The 24,546-nt window shown below is 38.3% G+C and overlaps 1 protein-coding gene across 1 annotated transcript in view; it reads right to left on the reverse strand.

Moving 5' to 3' along the window:
- Positions 1-1,259: 1,259 nt before the first annotated feature.
- Positions 1,260-24,546, reverse strand: part of LOC145770349 (protein PAT1 homolog 1-like) — a 188,751-nt gene continuing 165,464 nt past the window's right edge. Inside the window, exons 19-21 of the mRNA XM_082581970.1 lie at positions 12,972-13,091; positions 12,716-12,804; positions 1,260-2,545 (exon numbers count right to left, since the gene is read on the reverse strand). Coding sequence (XP_082438096.1) covers positions 2,317-2,545; positions 12,716-12,804; positions 12,972-13,091 — 438 coding nt within the window. The 3' untranslated portion in view covers positions 1,260-2,316. The remainder of the gene's footprint in view (positions 2,546-12,715; positions 12,805-12,971; positions 13,092-24,546) is intronic.

Genomic DNA, 24,546 nt, shown 5'->3' on the forward strand with positions numbered 1-24,546 from the left:
ATCATGGCTTAACAGGTCAAAAATGGGTTGGGTAAAGATGCAAATGTTTAGACCTCTTGAGAAAGAGTATCCCATCCGAGATCAAAATGGTTGTAATTTTCGAATTTCTCATAATCAAAACTATGGGAAACAATGCGAGAGGCTAAAAATTTTGAAAACTTTGAACAGGTCCGACCTTATATAGGCTACACATTTCCTGCGTTTATGACGTCTTTGACTTTTTAAGATATTATGGGTATACAATTCGTGCCATGCCATAAAAAAGTTTAAATGTAGGCTACTCTGGTCTAAGGCATATGAAAACCATAGGCATACGAAGCCGAGCAACGTTATCAAGTTTAACCTATTTAAAGATTATTATATTTACAAAAAACACAAAACTACGCAACAATTAAATATCGAACGTTTTCGACATCACAAGATGTCCTCTTCAGGAATAATATACAATACATACAACTTAACTACATCTGAATAAAATACAATGGTTAAATAAATCTATAAACAGGAAAAAACAAAACCTGCACAGTGCACAGTACTTCTGACTAGCTCAAACTCAACGATAGGCTCCACGAGAATCAAAGTTAACTGCATCAAAAGGTGTTAAACAGATCACATGATATGGTAGAAAGGCAAGGTGCTAAAAAACTAATTTTAAAATACAGAGAGCAAGAAAGACGAGCCGCAAGCATACAATTGTCTGTTCAAAAGTGGATTGTGACGTTTTATGTACAAGGCTTCCAAGACCTTAGTTTGATACTCAGACCTGCCTCTGGACATGATCTCAAATTGCTTGATAGAAACGTTGTTTTGACATTCTGTACATGAGAAAATGTGATCTTTAATTGCGCTTTTCTGTATGTGTATGTATATTATTCCTGAAGAGGACATCTTGTGATGTCGAAAACGTTCGATATGTAATTGTTGCGTAGTTTTGTGTTTTTTGTAAATATAATAATCTTTACATATGTTAAACTTGATAACGTTGCTCGGCTTCGTATGCCTATGGTTGCACAAGACAAACTCTCTACCGAAGCTGTGGCATATGAAAACTAGGCAAAATCCACCATCATAAGGTTACACATATCAAACAAAAATTAGACCTGATAAGATAAACTGGTCGTATTTTTGGAACCTGCAAGCTAATATACTTCAAATTAGGTTTCATTCCAGACACAATTTTTTTTTATCGGCCAGAACTTCTTTTGCATTTGTTTTTCTTTAGTAGAGTGCATATGGAGGTCTTGCAACTGCTCATTTTTTGTCGCTATGTTGCTTATTCAGCTATTTTATATGAGTTTTCATACACATGTGTTTATTTCACCAAAAGTGGTGGTAGCAGCAGTTCCACCGTGGGTTAAAACACGAGAGCAAATATACAATGAAAGTTAAGTTTTCAATAAAAAAAACACACATAGCCTACTTTTGACATATTTTACCAAAAACCAATGGAAATGAAACTGTTTTACTTTTTAGGCCAATCTGTTAGTTTAGTAGTTTATAGCTGGTTACGGCATACATTAAATAAATTAGAACAGATTCCAAATTTTCATTATTTTTAAGTTGATCGATTGTAGGAACATTTATCTTCAGACCGAGAAAGCTTCTTTGAGAGCTTAATTCTGGCAGTTTCGCATACTTGTAAAGGCTGTAAATTACTGATGCAGGCCCGGTTATCGAGATGGACAGAGTGAAATTTCTGCTTGTTGAAGTGTTGTTGTCTGTGAATTAGGCCATCCACTACGTGCCGCTTAAAAATGACCATTTCTTATAATGCGTTGCTCAAGCACACACTCCGAGAGTTTAACCACTAACCAGCACTGCTTGCCGTTTCTTCGCGCACATAGTCGGGCGCTAAACCAAATGATCTATCGGAGTGGTTCAAGCTTTGGGAACCTCACTAAAATCTTAAATCAATTCATTTAAAAAAATTAGGCTTTTTTTGTATAAACATAACACTAATACTATGTAGAAGGTGTTTGAAAAGTCGAGCGGGGGCCCTGATGCAATCTAATGCGTAGACTCAGTCTACGCATTGGATTGCATACATTACATATATGCATTAGATTGCATACATATCATATATGCATTAGATATATGCATATATACATATATGCATCATATATATGCATTAGATATGATAGCCTACGCAGCGTAGGCTATCATAAAAATCGCTTTGCAAGATAGATAGCTGGCAACATCAATAGTACAGCTCTACAAATACTCAGAGTTAAAAAAGTTGGGCACTGTACCGAAAAGAAGCTCTCAAACAATTAACTCAAACATTGATGCAAAATGTCATGTGACAGCTGGGAAAAATTATCTCTCGCAGGATAAAGAACACTTGCTCGATATAAGACGGTCGAAAGAAGTCTTCAATTTATCTATCAGCTCTTGATCGGTTTGATGATTTGCCAATATCTCAAAGATTGAAACAGGAAATTCTTCTAGTATTGGTGACGGTGTGCTTGGACAAGGGTGGCGTGATCCCTCTTTTGGATTGGCCACAGCTGCAATGACGTCTGATACATCCGCAACAAACTTTTGCCTGAAAAACGGTATAGATGGAATGTTTCAATAATAATGATAACTAAATCAAGTTTTTAATGAGAAATTACGTTGCAATGGAATTTAATGCTTGCATACTTCAAGCAGTGTGTGATAGATTTATTTTATTGATTACACAGGTCTACAAAAAATAGTTTTTTTTCTTCTGCGATTTGGACTTGATTTAGAATTGATTTAGGGCAGATTTTTAGGATATAACAAAATACTTTATATTTGCCAAAAATAATAGAATTGACGTTTAGTTTAGCTTGTCATTACTTTTTTGTTAATACTTTTGTGTTAAAAACAAATTGGTATCAGAAATGAAGTTTGTGGGAGTATTTCAACTATTTATGCACCACATGCACAGACTACTGGATATAGCTAGTGATGCATCGGAGGCAACATTTTGGCCGGAGGCCAAACGTTCCTGCCAGAGAATGGCAAGCTTCCTGCCTATTTACTGTCTACTTTATATATTCAATGTTCAACCAAGCGGTTGTTGGCAACAGCATTGACAGGGAAGTCCAGAGGTACTTTTGGACAAGGGATGCTTTTTAGGGAGAACGAGACTCGGAAATCTGAAGAAACTACTTGTTTTAGTTGGATGTGCTGCGTTTTTCATAAAAGAGCTGAATTTAAAACCTGAGAGTCTCATTACTTCTGGGCCCAAATTATCCATAACGGCCCTGGTTGTTGGTACACTACTGTTATCAAGCAGTGAAGCGATAACCAGGGAAGGTTCCTTATGGCAATGCTTAAGGTGTTTTCAAAAGGTCCACTTAGGAGTGAAATTTCGGGTAGATTTAAAACTTGGCTATGTTTTCTATCCACCTGACTTAAGTTTTTTTTTTTTAGATATAAAAGGTTTTTGATTAACTTCCTTGATCTCATTTGCAATCTTACATACTGTCATAATTAATATGCATAGCTCGGGCGGCAGGATGCATTTATGTTCTTGAATAAGTGAACTATTTTATTGGGTAAACCAGTTGTGGTGTTTGACGATTACTGACCGATAGTAACTTTTATTTACATAATCTTCTTTTATTGTGAAATCTGCTTCTAGAAAATTTTGTGTACGTGTGATTTAGGAACTTCTTTGACTTGTTGACCAAAAGAATAAATTCTTGTGATGTAATATTACTATAGTCGCTGGAAGATTCTGGTTCAAGCAACCTGTTATAAATAGGCGCGTGATTCGTTTACAGTGATTATTAGAGTTGTGTATATTGGGGATTAAAAGTTGTAATGTATATTGAAGACGATTGCAGAGTTCTAGTCGATATTGAATAGATTGTAAAAGTGGAAGTTATTGCTAGTTGTAAAGTAGCTGTTGCGGTGGTGTATTTATTTTGGAATCGACGAAGACGTTTGCTGTCAAAAATTTGATTTCTTTACGTGTTGGAAGTGGTGAACCACTCAGTTCAAGAAGTTTCATCTATGATATCACAAGTACAGCTTTCGACCATTTATTTGACTGTTGAACGTTTAATATCCGAATAAACTACGTCATCAATCTTTTAAGTCGTCATCAATCAATGTCTCTTTACGTATAAGAACTAAAAAGAATTGTGACACATATACAGTTAAGGCTAACGTTACAGCCAAAATGTGTATTCTTGCAATTCTACAATACCACAATGATGCATAAGAGGAGGTTTACTCAAAGTCATGAACTTGATCACAGCCATTCACACACCTCCGTTCCTGGACAAGAGTTGAAATGTCATGTTCAAGAGAAGATTACAATTAAACCAAAAACATGCTTTACACTCAGGATGCTTATCCAAACAATATCTGGAGGAGTGTCGACCAGAAAACCACATCGACCAGAATTCTTGGATAAAACCAATAACTTCTACGACTACAAAGCAATCGGATTTCAAGTCAAACAAAGAACCACTGCAATAAGCGATGAAAAACCTTCCAAAAAATTCTTCAAAGCAAAATAACTAAATTGTAGAAGCAGCTCTATCACCTGAGATATACGATAAAAACAACAAAACTCTCACCAGGAAAGACGACACACTCAAAGAAGTACACAGCTTCTATCACTTTCTATGGAGTGTGGACATCAACTCTCAAGAACAGAACAGATACCTGAACATTCTGGGACATTGTTGATCATGATGAATGTCGCCAAGCATACTATCATCCTAAAGAAGATATCTCGGGATATTGGCAAATGGCAACGCATACATATGGAACACAAAACGGTCCACTATCCAAGCCCTATGGGTGATCATGACAAAAATAAAAGACAAAACACAAAAACATGGCATTCCTTTGTTATGTGACATTTACCTTGATTGATTGATTGAATCTTTATCCTCGGACTGGGAAAGCTTCTTGCAGAGCTTAATCCTGGCAGTTTCGCATACTTGTAGAGGCTTTGAATCACTGACGCAGGCCCGGTCAGCGAGATTGACAGAATGAAGTTTCCGATTGTTGAAGTCTTGTTGCTGAGGAACTATTCCATCCATTAGATGCCGCTGAATGGAGAGCAGTCCTTAACGTGCGTTGCTCAAGCGCACACCCCGAGAGTCGAACCAGGGCCGCTTGATGTCTCACTAGCTCAGTACAGTCGTAGAACATCTTTAAAAAAGTTTAGATAGCCAAGGGCATAACAACCCATCTTTAACCGGTCTCTCTCACTCATCGAAAACGGCCCGATGCCGGAAGAGTGATTGCAGCAGGAAATCTTTAATCGTCTATTTTCCTCGTCCCACTCGCCCTGGGACGAGAGGATTGCAGCAGTCCACTCAAAGAAGACTCCGGAGTCAGCAAAAGCTACCCTCCCTCTGGCATCTTCGCCAAATGAGATGTCACACTGCAGTGGCGTTGTTTCCACAAGTCGTTGACAACGACACACGGGCTCCAACACCATTCATCATAACACATGACTACATTGACTAGAGAACTGTGTTCGGAAAGCTAGTGCAAACCGCTACTACCACAGCGAGCCCGCAGCATTAGGCTAAAACAGGTCGTTCGTATCCACATTTGTGAAGAAATCAACTAACAAAAAATAGAGCAATTATGAGGGCAATGTGTGGAGTAAAAACCGGAAGGGAGAGAAACACAAGCACTGATGGATAGGCTAGAAATGTCATTGTCAGTCATTTAATCTTCTTTAGATGCAAAATAAAAGGTACACAAAGAAAGTAAAAAAACACACAGTGTGCAAATGAGGGAGACTATTAACCAACTTGCAAGGACAAATGGAGTAAAATAGTTTAGGCATGTACAAAGGAGAAAAGGTAGCTTTTTTCAAAAGACATTGACTTTGAAGGTAGATGGGGTGAAGAATAAGATGAAAAATAGGAGTGAAGATAACTGCAAGAAAGAATACGCCACCCGGCACCCACATTAGTGGGAACAAAATCAAATTTGGGCGATAGATTAAATAAAATAGATAAAATAGATTAAAATATACAGTCAAAATTCGTTGTGTCGAAGTTGAAAAGACCGACCAAATTGCTTCCAGTTATCCATAGTTCGAGTTATCCGTATTTCGCGAAAAACACGTAACAACAACGTAACAACAAGTACTAAATAGTATTAATATTAAGTGATACACACGCATAAATTAACATACACACGCAAATAGTCGTCAACAGCAGTTTGTTTCAGTGTCTTTACCCTTTTCTAAGCAATGTATGGTTCAAGTTTCTTTCGATGCACAAAAGCCTCGGCAGATTCTTTTTGCATAATTTACAAAATATCTCGTATTCCCATGCACTGATCAAGCGTTGTTCTTGTTGCTGTGGGTATCCGCTACCTTAAAAGTAGCGCGCTACCCGCTACTTGAGTAGCGCTTGCTACCGCTACCAATTGATAAAGTAGCACGCTACCCGCTGCTCGGGCTAAAGTAGCGCGTGCTACCGTTACTTTTCCCGCTACTTTTGTCTTAAAGTAAACTGACGAAGGAAGCACTTCGTAACGTCAAAATGACATTTACTTCAAACGATATGACTCGTTTACCCTGCCATTTCAACGTCGTTATAGAAAACACGATCTTGGTGAAATTTATGCTGCATCTTTCAAAAACACGAACATTTAAAACTGCTAGTCGCTGAGTTCTGCCCGTTTTGGCTTCAGCACGTCTTTTCCAACAGAGAAAAATCTCTCCACGGCAGCACTGGAAGGAATGGTGGTGTTGTATTTAATAAAAATACATTACAAATCGGCACTAGCAAAGCCCAAGGACTTGCTTCTGTCTAAAAAAAGTTCTCCATAATTGACTTTACTTTTGTACGGACGTTTCATGCGATGACATCAACACACCAAAAAATTCACATCCTTGGAGCCGTGATTGGTGTTGGTGTTACTCTTGGGGGTATCAACGTGGCTTGATGTTTCCTGCAACAGTCGAATGATTTCTGCTTTGATTTTTTTCACACATTGTTTGTATAAAAAATCTCCAAAACCAAGTCATTTTTTTTTTCACTTTAAATTGGAAAGTACTAGCGAGAGTGCAACCGAAAGAAATGTAGCACCTCTCCGTTACTGCTACATTGAAAAATAGCTGCGCGCTACTGCCCACTTCTGGCTGTGGGTATGGGTCTGGCTTTCGGATCATCGTCATCACTTGCAGCAGTGTGAACTATCCTGTGTTTTTCTGTTACTGTCTCAAGAATACCGCTGTCAGTCAGAGAGGCAGTAGTTGCAACACTGTCATCAGGTATATGATTGCCTTGAATGTAGATGTGGGACAAACATGAAGACAAAAGAAATTTATAAATCATTTACCGTTGTGCATGTTACAATATCATACTAAGTGAAATTTTTGGTAATCCTTGTCTTGAACAATGAAAAAATATGACTTGCTAACGCTAATAACACCTGACATATAAAACAGAATAGCTTGCCACAATGTTCCACAAAAAATATAAACTTTTCCACTTTGTTAAAAACAATATTTTCGTTTTGCTGTGTATTTTTTCTCTGCTATTTCGACTTAAATACTACAACGAATAGAACAAACAAAGTCAATCGATTTAACTTTAGTCTGCTTACCAAACTGCGGTCTCCCTTCAAAATATTTTGGTAATAACAAGAGTTTTAACCGAATTAAGCCAGATTAATAGTTTTTAAACATACAAAGTTGAACTAAAAAGAAACTAAAGCATTTCAAGCTAAAAGCATAAAGGGTTGTTAAAGTACGTAATAAATAATGTGTAGGCAACACAAAGGTAAATTATTATTCAAAATTGGGAATTTGTTGAAAAACGTTCGATGCAATCATGCTATCAAAACTTCTAATGCCTTGGTCCTACAGAAAGCATTAAAATCTGAGTCTGAAATTGACCTGCAAAATCCGGTTGTTTTTATTAAAGTGCTGTACTGGATGAAGCCGACTTAGGTGAGTCATTACGAACGCAAAAACCGCATAAAAGTGCGTCCACACGATGACTGTTTCTTGCTTAACTTTTAGTTTGTTTACGATCATTGAACTGCGTGCCGCTTACTGAACCTTAAGCACTAGTAAACAAGAAAAACTACGCTCCAATGAGAACAGCTCCACCAGAACACTCGCTACCACTTTCTCTTGTTTGAAAATATTTTCACGCCAAAACTCAAGTCTAATCTCAGTAGTCTGTCTGCTGGTAAAGCAGCTAGGAAGTTTGCAGTTGGATGGTATTAACATTACTAGATGGGTATATGGGATGTACCCTGTGTTCTCTGACCATATCTGTTCTGACTTTTCAACTTCACTCCGGTGTCTGAATAAGGGAGCTGGTAGACAAGTCTACGCCTTGGACAAAAGTGCCATGACGTCATAGATTCAAATCGACCAAATACAGGGTGAAGTGTATGAATAGCACCTTCACAACTTTACTTTTGGTTTACTACTTTCAAAACCCAAACCCTGAAAGTTAGGGCTTAGGATGAGAAAATAGCAATGGAAAGTAGTAGCCTTCCAGTGTAGTCAGGAAACATTGTGAATGTGGGGTGATCAACTGATAGACCCTCGGCCTCAGAGGGTCACACGACGAAGAATAACATCTACAGATGAACATGTTGTGCATGGCTTGAACGGTGAATAATTTCTCATCAGTTCATAGAACTTATGGCAGCATACCATTAAGCTTATTCAGAAGAATCTTTGATCTTTCGAACCTCTTCTTTGTGGCAACAAAAAGAATTTGTCGTTTAATAATTTTGTAGGGCTTGTAAACTATGCGTCGCTGGCACTCTGACAGGCGCACCTATATTATCAGGAGTTTAACAGCGGGCAAGTCTATCGTAAAGGCGTACCCTGACTTCCTTAAACTGCTACAAACCAAACAGCACTAGAAACTAGTATAACTGTATTTTTGGGTGTTGCATTCAATCAATTTAATTACGTGTCGAATCCGGCATAAAGCAAGATCACAAATCGAGTTCAAACTAGAAACGAATTCAGTCAAGATTTAAAACGATATGGAATCCAAGTTCCAGCCAACATTACTTTCCTTTCTTTCAAATTCAAACTACAAAATTTACAACGAGGTCCTTAGCAACCGGTTTCCACACACGAAAGGCATTGTGGGTAGAACAATCAATAAAATAAAAAAGGGCGCTTTTCACCAGACAAAATAATGCACAATAAATAATTGGCGTTTCTTACAGGGCTTGATCTTAAGATCCCTTCCCAATACCCTCTGGACCAGTGGTTCCCAACCTTTTTTGGTGTCGGGGCCGAATTTCAAACTTCAGACTACGTATGGAGCCGCATCAAAACACTCAAGTAATTATAACGAAAATTTTAAAGCATGAAAGCATGTTAGCTACCAACGAATAGCAACATTAACAAGAAAAATATCACAAATCAATTTAATGTCCAACTTGGCATTGGCTTTGAGCTTTAACAAGTTTGTCAAAGCAAGGCGCAATTGCAGAGGATGCAGTATGCAGTAGCTGCTTGAGGAGGTCATCGGTCAACCGATTGCTATGTTTATTTTTGATTCTAATCATTTTGCTGAAAAGTGCTTCACATACGTAAGTTGATCCAAATACAGAGGCGTTTTTCTGGGCATTGGTTTTCAAGTTGGGATACTTTTCCTCTGGAACTCGACTCCAAAATTCAAGCAGGTATTCACTTTGAAATAATTGTTTGAGCTCGATATCTGACTGCATGTCTAGCAACTCCAATTGGTCGATGGTCAGATAGCGTTGGGAAATGTGTTATAACACAACCTGCAAGCTGCGTTTTCCAAAGACAAGGCTTGTTAACAAAAGCAATTGCTGTGCTGTACAAATTGTGACAAAACTTGCTATTGCCTTGTAGAGTTCGATTTAGAGTAGAGAGGTGTGTACTATCAACAAAAAACGCCAAATCAGCAATCCAAACTTCATCGCCAAGCTGAGGGATATCTTTCTTTCCTTCAGCAAACGTTTTAATCTCTGGAAGATGGCCATAGAATCTTTTGACACATGTAGCGCAGCTTAGCCATCGTACAGCTGTGAACATAGGTCACCATACTCAGCGTCAGTATCTGCTGGAAAATTTTTAAACTTCCGATGGTTAAGTGCGTTAGCTCTAATCCAGTTTACGGTTGTTGTTATCGCATCCATCACATTAGACATGTTGAGTGACTTAGCAACAAGACTTTCTTGGTGTAAAATACAATGATGCCATGTCACAGGAGCAAGATGATCTTTGTCTCGCCATTTATTCAAGAGCCCTTGAAGTCCAAGATTTGCTCCAAGCATGGAAGGGCAGCCATCCGTTGCCACTCCAAAAGTGAGATATTCTTTATAAATTGTAAAATCCGCATGACTCCCCTATTATACACGGCTAATAGCTCTGTGTCAGTGAAGTCTTTTGAGCTGTCAAGTGCAAAAGAGAAGTATACAAAATTATTTGATTTCTCAAGAAGCTGATCGTGTTGGTCGTTTGATATACATTCAATGCGCCGAGTTACTGTAGTGTTACTCAGCTGCAACTTTTTTGCCTTTTGTTGTATGGCACTTATTCATTACTAACCTTGAACATATTTGTTTGCTTATTCCGTGCCGACTTAAGAGATTCGAACTTTCTTTTCCTTGATTCTCCTTGGTAGCAATCATATTTTGTAGAATGAGTTTTGTAGTGCCTCTCGTGCTTTTTTTTGAAGGCTGATCTGACATAATTTTTGGCTGAATATACTAAAACTTAAGCGAATGGCTGATTATCCTATCACAGTTTTATAGCGACAATAACTTACTGCTTTTCTCAGTCTGTTTTATAGGACCTACCAGAAATTTTACACGTTTTGAGGTGTGTTGAGCATCACACCATATCAACCTAATTATTTCACTTAATGGTTTATGATTCACAATAAGTAGACAATGGACCATTCACAGCAGTATAAAGTAGGCTAGAAGGTGTAAGATGTAAAATGAAAAGTTCACTGACAGTGCAACCTCTACGACACAACGACAATGCAGTTTGTAAACAATTTTGACTTCGTAAACAATTTTGACAAGTCAAAAAATGTTTGCCCTAATTATTATAAATAGATTTTTGATATTTTTTGTGGGATTTTCAGGGGTCAATGAGAGCCGCAAGAAGGCTAGCTTGGAGCCGCATGCGGCTCTAAAAGCCGCGGTTGGAAATCACTGCTCTGGACGATTGAACGGCTAACAATGTAACATGTGCCTTTTTTAGCAAGTATTCTGGTGCTCCTTCCAAGATTCTGTTGCAAGCTTTCTCTAATGTTCTTAATTTTGGTTCTTACGGACCTCTCTGGAGTGCTCTTAACCTTTGGTAAGCAGCTACCAGTCTCTCTGAACCTTTTACTGCCTTGTACACACCAGAACGACTCACAACCCCTTTCAGGTAATAGTCTCTTATGACAGTGCGTTTCAATGATCTCATTTATAATTTAGTACTAGGGAAATATGTTTAAATTAAAAAATATGAAATTTAGTTCACACTTCGCTGGGCCACCCTATATTATTTTTGTTTTTAATAATCTTAGTGGTAGTTTCATTGCCCGCTTGCAACATCAGCACCACATGTTAATCTTGATTTTGTCAACAATATCAAGAGCTTTGCTGATGTTGACCCCATTGTAAATGTTGCTGTCACACTTAAAGCTTTTTCAAGGTACACATGACATATATCAATAAAACTCATGTGTGATGAAGATATAACCTCAAGACAAAAAGATATCCTGGATAAAAGTCTTGTAAGAGTAGCCTCTGAAAAATGAATTGCATTTTAGATGCTGGTTAAATCAGGGTTGTGCCTTTGCAAGTAGTAAGTTACTTGATGATTTACTCATCAAACCTTCTAAGGACAACACGTCTAAATATCAACACAGACCTCTAATACAAGTCTACATATCGAGGTGGATATTACTTCATTTTGGCTCTATGAAAGCAAGGAATATCCTTCACTATCATAGTGCACCACTGCATTTCTCATAACTGTAGCTGTGACAAAACCAAAGGCTAGATACAGCCTGAAAACGGACACTTATATTACTTTGTCTCCTGTCAAGCCTCGAATTTATCAACACGCACGCTCAAGTCTTGCATTAATACCTAGTAAATTGCATGAGGATACGTTGTTTTTATCATAGGCCTATATTAATTTGTTTTTCATTCAAGTGGTCATAACATCTCATTGTCGATCGCATGAAAAAAAATGACAATACAAGTGGGTTATTAACTGAAAAAAGGTTGGGAAACACTGGCATAGAAGTGTTGATATAGGCAAATTTTAACGAATATTGTCAGTTAGGAGCATAAATGTTCACAGCTATATTGTGAGTATATACTGTACAGTACAGAGGCACTATTTTTCGGGGCCCAGTTCAAACAAAATGATATCCAGCAGTGACCAGATTTGAGATCCAACTGTGAAACAGCTACATTAAACATCAGTGACTTTACTGGAATATGCTTGATATATGTACTTGTTCAGTGTTGTTATATTTCTGTACAGGGTATCATTTAGTCATTTGATTAACACACTGGGTGCTAAACCGCGTAGATGTAGTACGTGTGAGAAACGAAATCCGGTCTGTTGGGTGCGCAAAAGGGATTTATGTTGTAATATCGATTTTTTTGCTTTGGCTGCCAGGTGCGAGAATTTGTCTGCCGAGAAGAAGCTCTGGTAGGTCGCCGGAAAAAGAAAGGAGCATAGAGGCCTGTAAGTGGAATAAACTGCAAAAGTTAACTATTGTATTTATACCATGATAACATGCCGATTTCTTTATCTTTGGCAACATGACAAATGAACCTCCCTCTGTCCAATAGCTTGCATATGATTGAAACACCAACCTGAAAAATGCCATGCAATCTCAATATAAAATTTACTATACTTGACACAATAAAAATACGATTCAATTTCTTAAAAAAAAGAAACAAAATAATTTAAAAAAATAAACAACTGGTAATACCACTTAACACCTAATCTTCATCAACCAACATATTTTCAAAGTAATGACCTGGTCTCTGACTGCAGCGGCCAACGTGAAGGTGGTGGCCTTCTGTAAAAGGCAAAGAAACTGCTGCTTATCCAGCTCTGAAATAGCATGACTGATAGGTCCATAAAGTTCGAACATCACCTAAATGATAAATTAAGCTATAATAAAAAAAAGATCAAAACTTAACGGTATTAAGTTAAATCTAATGCCTTTTTTGAACAAACTACTGCATAGCCCAGGGGTGTCCAAACTTTTCCAAAGGCAGGCCAAATTTGATAATGCAGAAGTGTTAGAGGATAGAGAATTACCGGGGATAGAGTAAGTTTATTTACTAGCCTAGTCACAAAGTACCCGATTAAAACATCCAGAAATTTGAAGTTGTTGAATGTGAAGGATGAAACTGACATCTTGATTTCAATACCCAGGTCAAATTTGGTTCGATGTTAGTGGTGGACAAGCATAAAACATCACATATGCGAGTTTTGCTCAGTTTTGATGTTAGGCAGTTCTTGTTTAACCACAGACATATACAACCAAGAAACCACACGGCATTTAACATAATCCATTAAAATTGAACATAAACTATAAGCTACAAACGCTTTCGGCCATACACACGTTAGCCCTTATCAAGTAACAAAAAATAACTGCTTATCATATCTACAATGAAAATGAATAACTGATCTAAACACTGACTTGAAAAGCGAAATTCAAAATGAAAAGGCAGAGCATAGGAGAAAGGCACATCACATGGCGTTTAAATTACACGAGGCAAAGACGCATCAAGAAAAGACGTTGAGTTAATAAGAAGCGCCTGAGGCAAACAACTGTGTATTGAGGCGAGGATTGTATGATTTTATTAGCAAAGCCTCGTGGATTTTAGTGTCGAATTCGGTGGAACATTTACGCATAATTCTAAACGACTCCAAGGATGGTTTTTTATTTGAACATGTTTGGCAATCGAATATGTGATCTTTAATGGCACTTTTCTTGTTCAAATTAGTTAAATCTAAGTGCTCCCTCACTCTCGTGGCCAAATGCCGCGTAGACATACCAATGTATGTACTAGTTCTTGTTTAAGTTCATAACCGAGAATGTCTGCTCTCACAAATATGTTGAGACGAACAAATTCAACGTTTGCATTTTTGGTATTTGTTTTCATCCAGCTGCTGGTAAAAAAGCACAGAGGAAAGATGTTGCTGTCACTATGTCACTCGGCGTCGCAGTGAAGCTCAATTAGCTGCAGGTGAAACGGAGCCTCATCAAGGTTCACGCAGAAAGAAGTGCATAGCAATAAGTCCTTTCCAACTGAAGCAAAATCCTGAAAGCGGTCGAAGAGTTTGGTAGCAAGAAAATTAATGAATGCTCGCCTATCACTATACTCTTAATTGAGCACTATATAATTGATCTCGCAGTTATGACACAATAATGATTCTAACTTTTCTTGCCCGCTTTTCTCTTGTCTGAGAGAAAATGCTTGGTATGATTTCTGTGTGCCTGCAAGACAAAAATAATACAATGTGAAACAACAGGCACAGGCAATATAAAAACGTATTGCAGGTCGGATTTGGCCTGCGGGCAAGAGTTTGGACACCCCTGACATATCTTAGGCTTGACCAATTGCAACTGTTTTCCTTATTTCATGCGGCTCTTATACACAATATAACTCGCCTAAGTAAACTTCATAAAAATCCACAAGAAGATCTAACTAGTACAGGCCCCTAAGATGGCCGCTGAGAAATCGTATAATGACCTCTGAAAGTACCATGCCAGTAGGCCATGTTTGGTCGCCGGATTCCACAAGCTACCATTTCTTCCCTCCGTTGGTGTTTGAAACTTTTTTATCTTCACCCGCATTTGCAACTTTTTTTTCACAAAGAAAGCAAAATCTCTCACGCCAATGAGAAATATTGCTGATAAAGGTTTTGCAAAAAGTTTTGAGCGTTTTGCAAAAAGTCTGAGCGTAAATCTATAAAAACTCGAAGACTAACTCTATATCTACTGTGGATGCATTTAACTACAACTGCAAAGTTCAGAGCCTCGTTTGCGTTGTTTATAACTGGGTGTACTATTAGCGTTTGGGTCAACACATGTCTGTGAGTTTGCATTTTCTACCTTTAAACTCATGAAATCAAATCATCGAGACAACCATGTGAATGAGTTGCTTGGTTTCACAACAATGAAACACAAGCGAGATTCAAAGAGGATTGTTCAAGACAAGTATTGTTAAAAGTCCCACTATGGCAACTTGCATTCATTTGCATGTTTGTGTATAATATTTACAATGATCTATCTGAGCTAAGGTATCAGTCATTCATCTTTTTTAGCCTGTGGTAGCCCACTGCTGAACTGAGACCTTCCCATTCTCTTGCCAATCCAGTCGATCATGTGTTTTTATATACCAGTTTGTTGTTCCACATTCTTTGTCAATCTCTTCTCTCCATCTCATTTTTGGCTTTCCTCGTTTGTGTTTGTTTTCCCAGGGCGTTCAAGTTGTTAATTTGTTAGTCCATGTGTTGTCCTGATGTCTTGCTATATGACCTGCCCATGACTATTTTAGTTTTTTAATAGTTAACACAATATCTCGTAATTTTGTTTGATTTCGAATCCATTCAGCAATTTTTTTGTCTCGCGCATCATAATTCGTTCATGTGCTCTTTGCATTGATCTGAGTTTAAGAGTTTACTTTTTTTGTAAGGTTCCAAGTTTTCGCACATATGTAACAGTTGGAAGGATGCATTGGTCATAGACTTATTTCTTGAGAGCTGATTGACAGCGCGTCAAAACCTAATTGTTTTTTCTTTCAAGAACAAAAGAGTGTAACTGACTTCCTGTGTTGTTCCTGAAGCAACCAGGTTACCAGATTAACTGAGGGAAGCCTGACTACACTTCGAGTTTCTGATTAGTAAAACTTTTCTGCAGACGTATCCATTAAGATTTAAAAGCAACAAATGAATTAGTGGCACCTTCATCTATATTTTGTTAGGTGCATAAAACACTTTTTATATTTTCATTTGTGTAAAAAAATGAATATTGAAATTGCTACCGTGGCAAATGAAATTATAACCACATTAAAAAAAATTTAGTGTAAAAACTGAAAAATTGAAATTGCTATCGTGGCAAATGAAATTAATACGGATTTAAAAACACAAAACAATTAGTTTTAGTGAGAATCAACCAAATTTTATCCGTATTTTGGTAAATGCAGAAAACATTTTTTATATTTTTGTGTAAAAAATGAAAATTGAAATTGCTATCGTGACAAATGAAATTACTACCGTGTTTAAAAAAATGTCAGTAAGAAATAACTTAGTCTCATGTCATTCGAGCCTTGCATCATTTCTGTATTGCGACAATTAGGTCTTGTAGTAGGGTCATTATGCTGACCAACCCGAAAAAAATTGCAAGAAAACGTTTTTTGGTGTTTTCCAATAGTTTTCGGTTCAGAGAACAACATATGATATAAAAAGTTTTCCAAAATTCGAGCATCACAAAAGGTCTAAATATTACGTAATTTAAGATGGCGGCCATTTTACCGAAATACTCGTATATATACCAAATCCAAAAAAAAACACTGATTCTTAACCAATAAAAATGGAAAATTTAACCATAAACTGCATTACCCCAGTAATCTTAACAGTTAATAACACAGTACTCTAACGTTCACTTTTGACGTCATCAATTACATCATCATGACGTTTTCACCTATTTACCCGAATATTTACAATTTTAAAGTATGTGGAGATATTGTAAAAAAACACCGTGTGCGAAAGATTCTCACAGTAAAATTAATCAGTTTGCCTCGTCAATATGCTAATATCTTCATTCATACGTGTCGTATATTCATACTTTTCTATTACTAAATTAAAGGTGGTCCCATACTTGATTCAAGTGTTGGGTACGAGAAGATAAGGTTTTCATGGTACTAAGCCTTCGGCACTAACGAGAGTAGGGTGGCCAGTTCCTTTTTATTGGCCGCCTTTCCTGCAGCAATTATGCCCACCCAATTTATTACACCTTGGTAGAGCGGTGTTTCCAACAACCAGCAGAAGCTGGGAGTCGAACCAGGTTTGCATAATTGGAATGCCAGCGCCTTATCCATTGCGCCATCACATCGCATTTGTATTACTAAATACGTTCAAGAAGACTTTGATATACCAGAAGTCACAAAACTGTCTTATCAGGTGTAAGTTATAAATCAGTCATCAGTATCTGCTAGAACAGTGGTTTTCAACCAGGATTCTGCGGAACCCTAAGGTTCCGCCAGTAAGTCTAGGGGTTCTGCAAGTTTACATTCAAATCCGAGAGTCTATTTTATTATTATATGCATATTGTTTAAATATAATCAAATATTGATTAGGTTTGCCACTATGAATAAATTTGCTACACTTTAACACTTTCCCTGCGATCTCGAATTTTCGTTGTTTTCTTGTGGTGCGATTACCTTCAACTTTCTGTTTTCCCGCCAAATTTCGTGGAATGTTTTCTTCGCTTCAAGGTCTCAAGGAGTTCTTTCAGACAGTTTAATTGTTTGTACACCGGTGGGTCAAATCGCCGTGAACGTGTTAGAGATCATTTCGTTTTTCCAGTATTAGGTTTGTTTTTATTATATATTTATAATTTATAAAATTCTGCTTACAGTCTTACAAGTATGGATAGATTTCTGAAAAAACGTTAATTTAATTTTATTAATTAAACGATGTTTTTTGCATAAGGCAATTAAATTATTGAACAGGGGTTCCTCGAGCTTTTGGAATGTTTCATTGGGTTCCGTTCCACCAAAAAGGTTGAAAATCACTGTTTTAGAATGGGTGCATTGTTAATATTTGCACAGTTGCTGTCCTGGCAAGGACCACATGCCCTTGTACACTCAAGTCCATACTTCTTGCAACCGCACCTGAGTGTATTGCACCCAGTTGAGCAATTACAGTGAACCATTTTTAGTAGACTGTCAGGAGCAGGGTTTTTGTCCGTCATCACTGGTAATAGCTTATCCCCTTGAAAAATTCCAACCCCATTTCTCAGCGTCCACTTGGGTAATTAGGCCCATCCATGCCATCACTTGCAAGTAGTAGCGTAATAAGTGGTATTTCAATGCAGATTCTGTCGGCAACTGCTCAGGCGTCATAAATGTGCTTGATGTCACAATTTTTTTTCAAAAATAGTAATAACGTAATGATGCGAGTGAGTCAGATGCTGTCCTATTAAATACTGATACTACAGCCTTACATCCAACACTTTCTACATCACCTTATTCAGAGTGTGGTGCACAAAAATATTTGAGCATGATCGCAATATACTGAGTCTCCTTTGATAACTTTTTGAAACACTGATTTTTTTCCAACACCAAAGATTCTGGAAGATGCATCACAGCCTGTAAATGCACGAACAAACAACAGGTCAGTGCAGACCTTGTCCCCAAGTAAATCTTTCAGAATTCTGATGTTGTAGATAGTTGGCTTCCCCTTGTCTGATCGGAAGTACAGATCTTTACAGTCTACATCACCATAGTAGAGAAGAAGAATGAGAAGATCTGATTCTGTATCCTCTCCAATGAGCGTGTTGGTTTTCTGTTTCGATGAATACACCGTTGCTTGTACTATACTGTTTTAGTCGAGTTGCTATCATATCAACAAGTAACTGCTTGTTGGCATCATTTGACAGGAAGTCTTGCTTCTTCCCAACAAATTTGGTAGATTCGATCACATTGACCTTTCTAGCAGCAGATGTCTTCCGTCTTTGGTGTGCGTTATCCTTTGTACTGGGCCCTCGATATCCATCGAAAACGACAGTTACTTTACCATAGAATCCAGTTGTGAAAGATGCGTAATCATCCACAATTGAACTATATGTGCATCCTTCTGTCCATTTCAGTCGATGTAAGAGAGTACCCCCATCTAGGTCGTAGTGCTCCGTCTTTGGTGCAGTCCGAAGAACAGCATCTTCCACAGAAGCGGCATAGTTCCGTATTGCTTCCAGCAGGGCAGGTTTTGTCTGGCTTGCGTAATAGATTTTGAGTTTCAAACAAAGATGGTGGATATGGGCAGAGTTCGTACTGCATCACTTCGTCTAAGCTTAGGTCTCCAGACTGCTACATAACCATAAACTTCTGAAACAGGAGTGATGGACTGATGGTTCTATCATTCGCTCATCTGCAACCTTGACTGCCTTCGCTGATGCCAACGTTTTCACAACGTTTTCTATGTGAATACGAAAATATCAACTGGCCATCCATTTTGGCAACAGTTTCCATACCAACAGCAAAAAGTTGTGTACATTTACGTCAGCGTTCATTCCAGTAATGATATTGCACAGTGTGATCTCATCTTTAAATGGGCTATAGAGTTCGAGTGTAGTAGCCAGTTTAGTCCGATCTACTGTGTCCGTTGAAATTCTTGCTGAAATTTCCTCTTTGTGCTGTACACTGCTTGTATACCTCATCTCACAAAATTCTTACATAGCACAATTAAAGGAAGATGATACAGGAGACGACATCGTCCAGATGGCCCGCTGATGTTCCGTCATTCCACTGCCTCGTGTAAGCCCCCCAGTACTTTTCAGTATCTCATTAGCGTCTGTTCGATCACCAAGTCGCAACCTAGTCCAGCCCACAATTTGTCACTTCACCGAATGACATGGTATCCTTGCATGAACATCTGAAACACATCAAGGTGTTCAATCTCTAAGACAGTCATCGTTTGGAGATATAGGTAAGCTGACTTCAGATAATTTGGGTGACTCGTGGCAGCAAATATTGGCAGACAGTCGGATACGGCATGGAGATGCATTTCCCATGATCCAGTGCGATCGGCCTCAACAAGTTCTCGGACAATTTCCAACATCTGATGATAGTTCAACCAAAGCTTGCTAGCTTTCGAAGTTTCAGACAACTTGCATTTCTTTGCGGCAACTGAACAAGCAAGTATCCATGCACGCTGATCTGGATTATGTGGCGACATCTATAATGCCTTCCTCAGTTTGACTGTATAATTGCTCAAGTTCAAGCAGGCAAATCTCAAATTCTGGGTCACATTCAATGATCTTCGAGACAATTTGGTTGGTGAGACACTGGTCTACTAGGTGATGTCCTCGAAGCGCACGCTACACAGCGTCTCCCTTCATCATGTGTACGGTCCACAGCATTCTCGCCATAGATTGTTGATTGTTTCTAGGACTTCCTTGTCCACTTCCCTCCATCAATGTCCTGATGGCATCCAACAGATTCATGAGTGTATGGAAGCTACTAAATGACAAGACAATATCTTTTAGTGGACTTGAGTCTCCAACTTCATTAACAATTTTAGAAGCCTTCCAAAACAAAGGCTGATCAAAAGTTGCAACAAGTAGAATGTTGTGCCTTATTGCGAGCTTGCAGATGAAGTCAAGTGTGGATAGAATACTGTCGCCGGGGTACATATCAATCATTGGTATGAAGAGAACAGACGATTGACCTGGATGTTCACGCCTACTGTACATTGTGTTCATCATTCCTTGCCAGTTCGGAACTTTTACATTAAATTTGAGTGACAACTCCCAAAGCAAATCAATTCTGCGGTCAGCTTCACGCAGATTTGGTAACGTTCTGAACTTGTTGTTACTGTGTGCGTACTTGGCGAAACGGTAGTCTTTAATTGGGACTTTTGTCTCATATATGACTTTGAGATCACCCAATTTTAGTCTACCAATTGTATAGCAGACCTGCCAGGGTTAACAGCAGCAATTATTCCCATTCCATGGAACGTTCCCTTCCCATCTGAAGTCACTATGTTGTGGTCAACATTGTCAGCAGCAAGCATGAGCATTGTATCTCCTATGGTTGCCTGTCCACCAAGGACATCTAGAGCAACTGCGGATGCTGCATTTTCCTCAAAGCGTTGGACTTCAGAACTGGAAGAGCAATAACCCATGGCAGATAGGCTGTCAATGAGAAACCTGGAGCGAAAATGCTGGTGCATCTGTACAGCAAGTCCCAGCTGTAAAGGAGCTACGACTGTTCTACTTCTTGGGTGAACTGCTTGAATTTTTGAGTGGCCAATACTTGCCTGCTCCTTGCGGGTGTCGTTTCCCACTAGAAGTTGCTGGAGCATATATCGCAAGCTTTGCGGAACATATTCAAAAAGTAACTGTAATCCTGTAACTAGCTTCTTATCGGCAGCAGCACTTCGCACATGTCAGTCACAGCGGAGAAAATATTGCGCAACGCTCCATGTCATAACAATTGTTCAGTGAAACTGCTTGCTCAGAGTCGACTATCTATTGCAGGCATCATGACATAATAATGACATCATAATATCAATTGTAACACAAGCAAAATCTATCTATATCTTATGGTAAAAGAACAACACTAGACACTTATTTTATGAATTCATTGTCAACAAAGTATGGATGAACAGCTATGTTGGTTCACAATTGGCAGTCTAGAGAGATTTCTTACCGGAAATCGACCAACTTTTGTGACGTCAGATTTCAGACTTTGTGATGCTCAAATCTTGGTAAACTTTTCGTATGTTGTTGAGCTATTGAGGTTAGGCCAAAGGAAAAACTAATAAAACGTTTTCTTGCAATTTTTTTCGGGTTAACCCATATATTTTCTATTTTGACCCTACTATTGTATTATAAATGTCTTGCGGCATTCAGGCCTTATGTTATTCAGACCCTGCATTATTCGTGTATTACTTCCTAGTGATGATGTCATTCGTGTTTGTGTCATTTGGATCAAAAACTCCCTGAGCACAAAAATATTTGCTGTATTCGTAGCTTACGCGACTTGTTTTATGTGTTTGTAGGCAAAACAGTAGACTTTGGATATGGCATTGCCAACCCGATGACGTCATTAAATGATGATGACGTTTACTAAGTCTTCATCATAATAAACAATATAACTTATGCAGGGTATGAGACAAGATGGATGAAACAGATATTGATCCCGCAGGCAGCACTTTAGTCACCCATGGATCGTAGATTACAAGCACAGCCGACAATTTTGAGATTCTCCGCTCAATCCCTCTCCATCTACTTGTCTATTTTATCTGCTGGTTTCAGTTTAATCATGTAGATTGACTTGCCTTTGGTATGCTTCTGCTGCAATAACCAATTGAAAACTTCAGGCTGACAACTGCTGCTCAAGATGCTTCTCACCAGAAAGTTGTTGTAATGCAGTGGTTCTCAAAGCACGGGTCGTGACCCAAACATGGGTCACGCAGGGTCAAAAAATGGGTCGCACTATGGTGATTCAATTCTGCCCATACAAACTTTTTTATTTCCCTTTTCAAGTATTTTCAATTCCATTATGACTGAATTATAAGATCATAAGCATTTTATGTGGCTTCATCTCAGTAATCTGGAGTATTGTACCATAAGTGGTTTTCTGAAAGTTTGAAAGTTCGAGTTTTAAAAGCTTTAAAGTTTTGAAGCTATAGGTTCGTTTCTTTAGATGCGAGCTATAGGTTTGTTCCTTTCAACTAGGTTATTACGTTGCAAGTAGTATTGTTAAAAGTTAATGTTAAAGGATGAGTGAGTATTCGTACAAGGAAAAAATTTTAGATTTGGGATTCACTTCTATCAATGATCATAGTGCTGCCAAGCCACAATGTGTGCTGTGTTGTGCATTATTGTCGAACGAATCTCTGAAGAAAACCAAACTGAAGAGATATCTGGAAACGAAGCACTTGCAACGCTACATGTGAAAAAAAAATCGAATTTATTTTCGGCACCGAGAAGCGGAACTGGAACGAAGCCAATTTTGCTCACCAACAAATCCAGCGCTTTTAGTCACCAAACAAGCCACGTTTGTTTGGTGACTAAAAGTACTGTGTACTTTTAGTTGAAAAGAATTGAAAATACTGTGTACTACAACTGGTTGTCTGTGTCTTATCAGAAAAAATACATTTTTTGATGTTTGGGTCGTGCGATGTTCATAAAACTCCGATTTGGGTCGCGGTCAAAAAACTTTGAGAACCACTATTGTAATGGATGTAAGTCGGCATGAGGTGGTTGTTGAAAAACTCTATCAAAAGGACACTAGACAATGTGCTGATCATGTGAAGTAAACTTTCAGAAGGTCTTTCCTTAAATTATCTTACAATGCATGGCATTGCACTCAGGGATGTCTAAAGAAGGGGATACGAAGGCTTTTTATTACGTCTGACAATAGAAGGGCTTTTGTTTATCGTAAATAATCTGTGTTTATCGTAAAATGACAATTGGCACAGATAGTAGTTTAATAAATCTTGTTATGATAACCTGCATTGCGCTATTAGCATCCGGCCTGGATATTCACAGCATGCTCATGGTTGCTTGTTAACTCAACTACCCACATACTTGCTTTACATCTAGCCTACTGCAAAGGCTTTGTTAAAAAAAAACAGCTTACTGGTAACTTTTCAACTGTCTTTGTAAACAAGTACGGTATTTAAATATGCTCTGCGTAACATTTCCTAACTGTCTTCTGTAGCTCAATGTACCAGCTGCAGTACAAAACTTTCTACAATTTTAAAAAGAACCACATGTTTAAAGCACTACAAACTACCGCCCTGGTAGTGTCATGAGAATAAGGCGAGCCTTCATATCCCCTCTCTAGATATCCCTGATTGCACTCCAAGCAAGAAAAGGAAATATTAATGAATGAACTGTTCTTTCTTAACACCTACCGTGTTGCATCGATTGTTTTTGAACTACAAACTGTATGGAGAGCATTGGCACTACGGTTTTTGGTTAACCTGTACACCGGTGGAAGCCAAGCCAGCTTGACTCTGTATATTTATAGCTCTACTAGCCATGGATATTGACTATTTTGACCTTATATCCCATTATCCATAGATGCAAAATTGACTTGTTTCATAGTGACAAGTAGGCGACTGCCGTCACTATCTGTTCTAGCAATAGTAGCAACTATCACTAATTTAATACCATACTGTACAGTGTACATTAGGCATACTCCTGGACATGACCTAGGCTACAACAGATCTTGTCAATAAACTTTTCACAGTGTTTAAGACGTAATTTTATGATACAACATAGAACATGGTTAAACGGCTATAGTTTTGAATTTTTTTTCCAGAGGTCCTATAATGTACTGGTGTATCCTAAAATCAGGGTTGTATCTCTAGTAGCCTTCCAGTGTACTCCGGGAACATCGTGAATCTGGGGTGGTAAAAGAATAGACCCTCGGCTCCAGAGGCTCACACGAAGACGACGATCAGGGCTTAAGTTTAATTTAAAATTACTTGTTGTTCTTTTAATGGCTTGCATCTGTCTGGTGACACATTTTTTTCAATTTGCTTTTGTACCTGGCAGACAGTTATGCAGAAGAAAAATGGGACTATCCTTTCGCTTACTGGTAAACATGCACTTTAGAAGCAGTGTTGTACGTTGACGCTGAGGTTAGCGCCGTGAGGTTATTTTTTAGTTGACGGAAGTGATAGCGCCCGTCAACTATTTTGTCGATTTTAAGCGTCACGCGCTATGCGTCATTTTTCGTTTGCATGGAAAATCTCGTTTCACAATGAGAGTTCAATTTTGTTTGACGTTTTGACTTTCAGACTGATAGCAATAAACAATCTTCTTCTGTGGCAGCTGTTCGTCTATCCAATTATGCAGT

The sequence above is a fragment of the Aplidium turbinatum genome, chromosome 1 (genome assembly GCF_918807975.1).
Source record: "Aplidium turbinatum chromosome 1, kaAplTurb1.1, whole genome shotgun sequence".
Classification (NCBI taxonomy): Eukaryota; Metazoa; Chordata; class Ascidiacea; order Aplousobranchia; family Polyclinidae; genus Aplidium; species Aplidium turbinatum.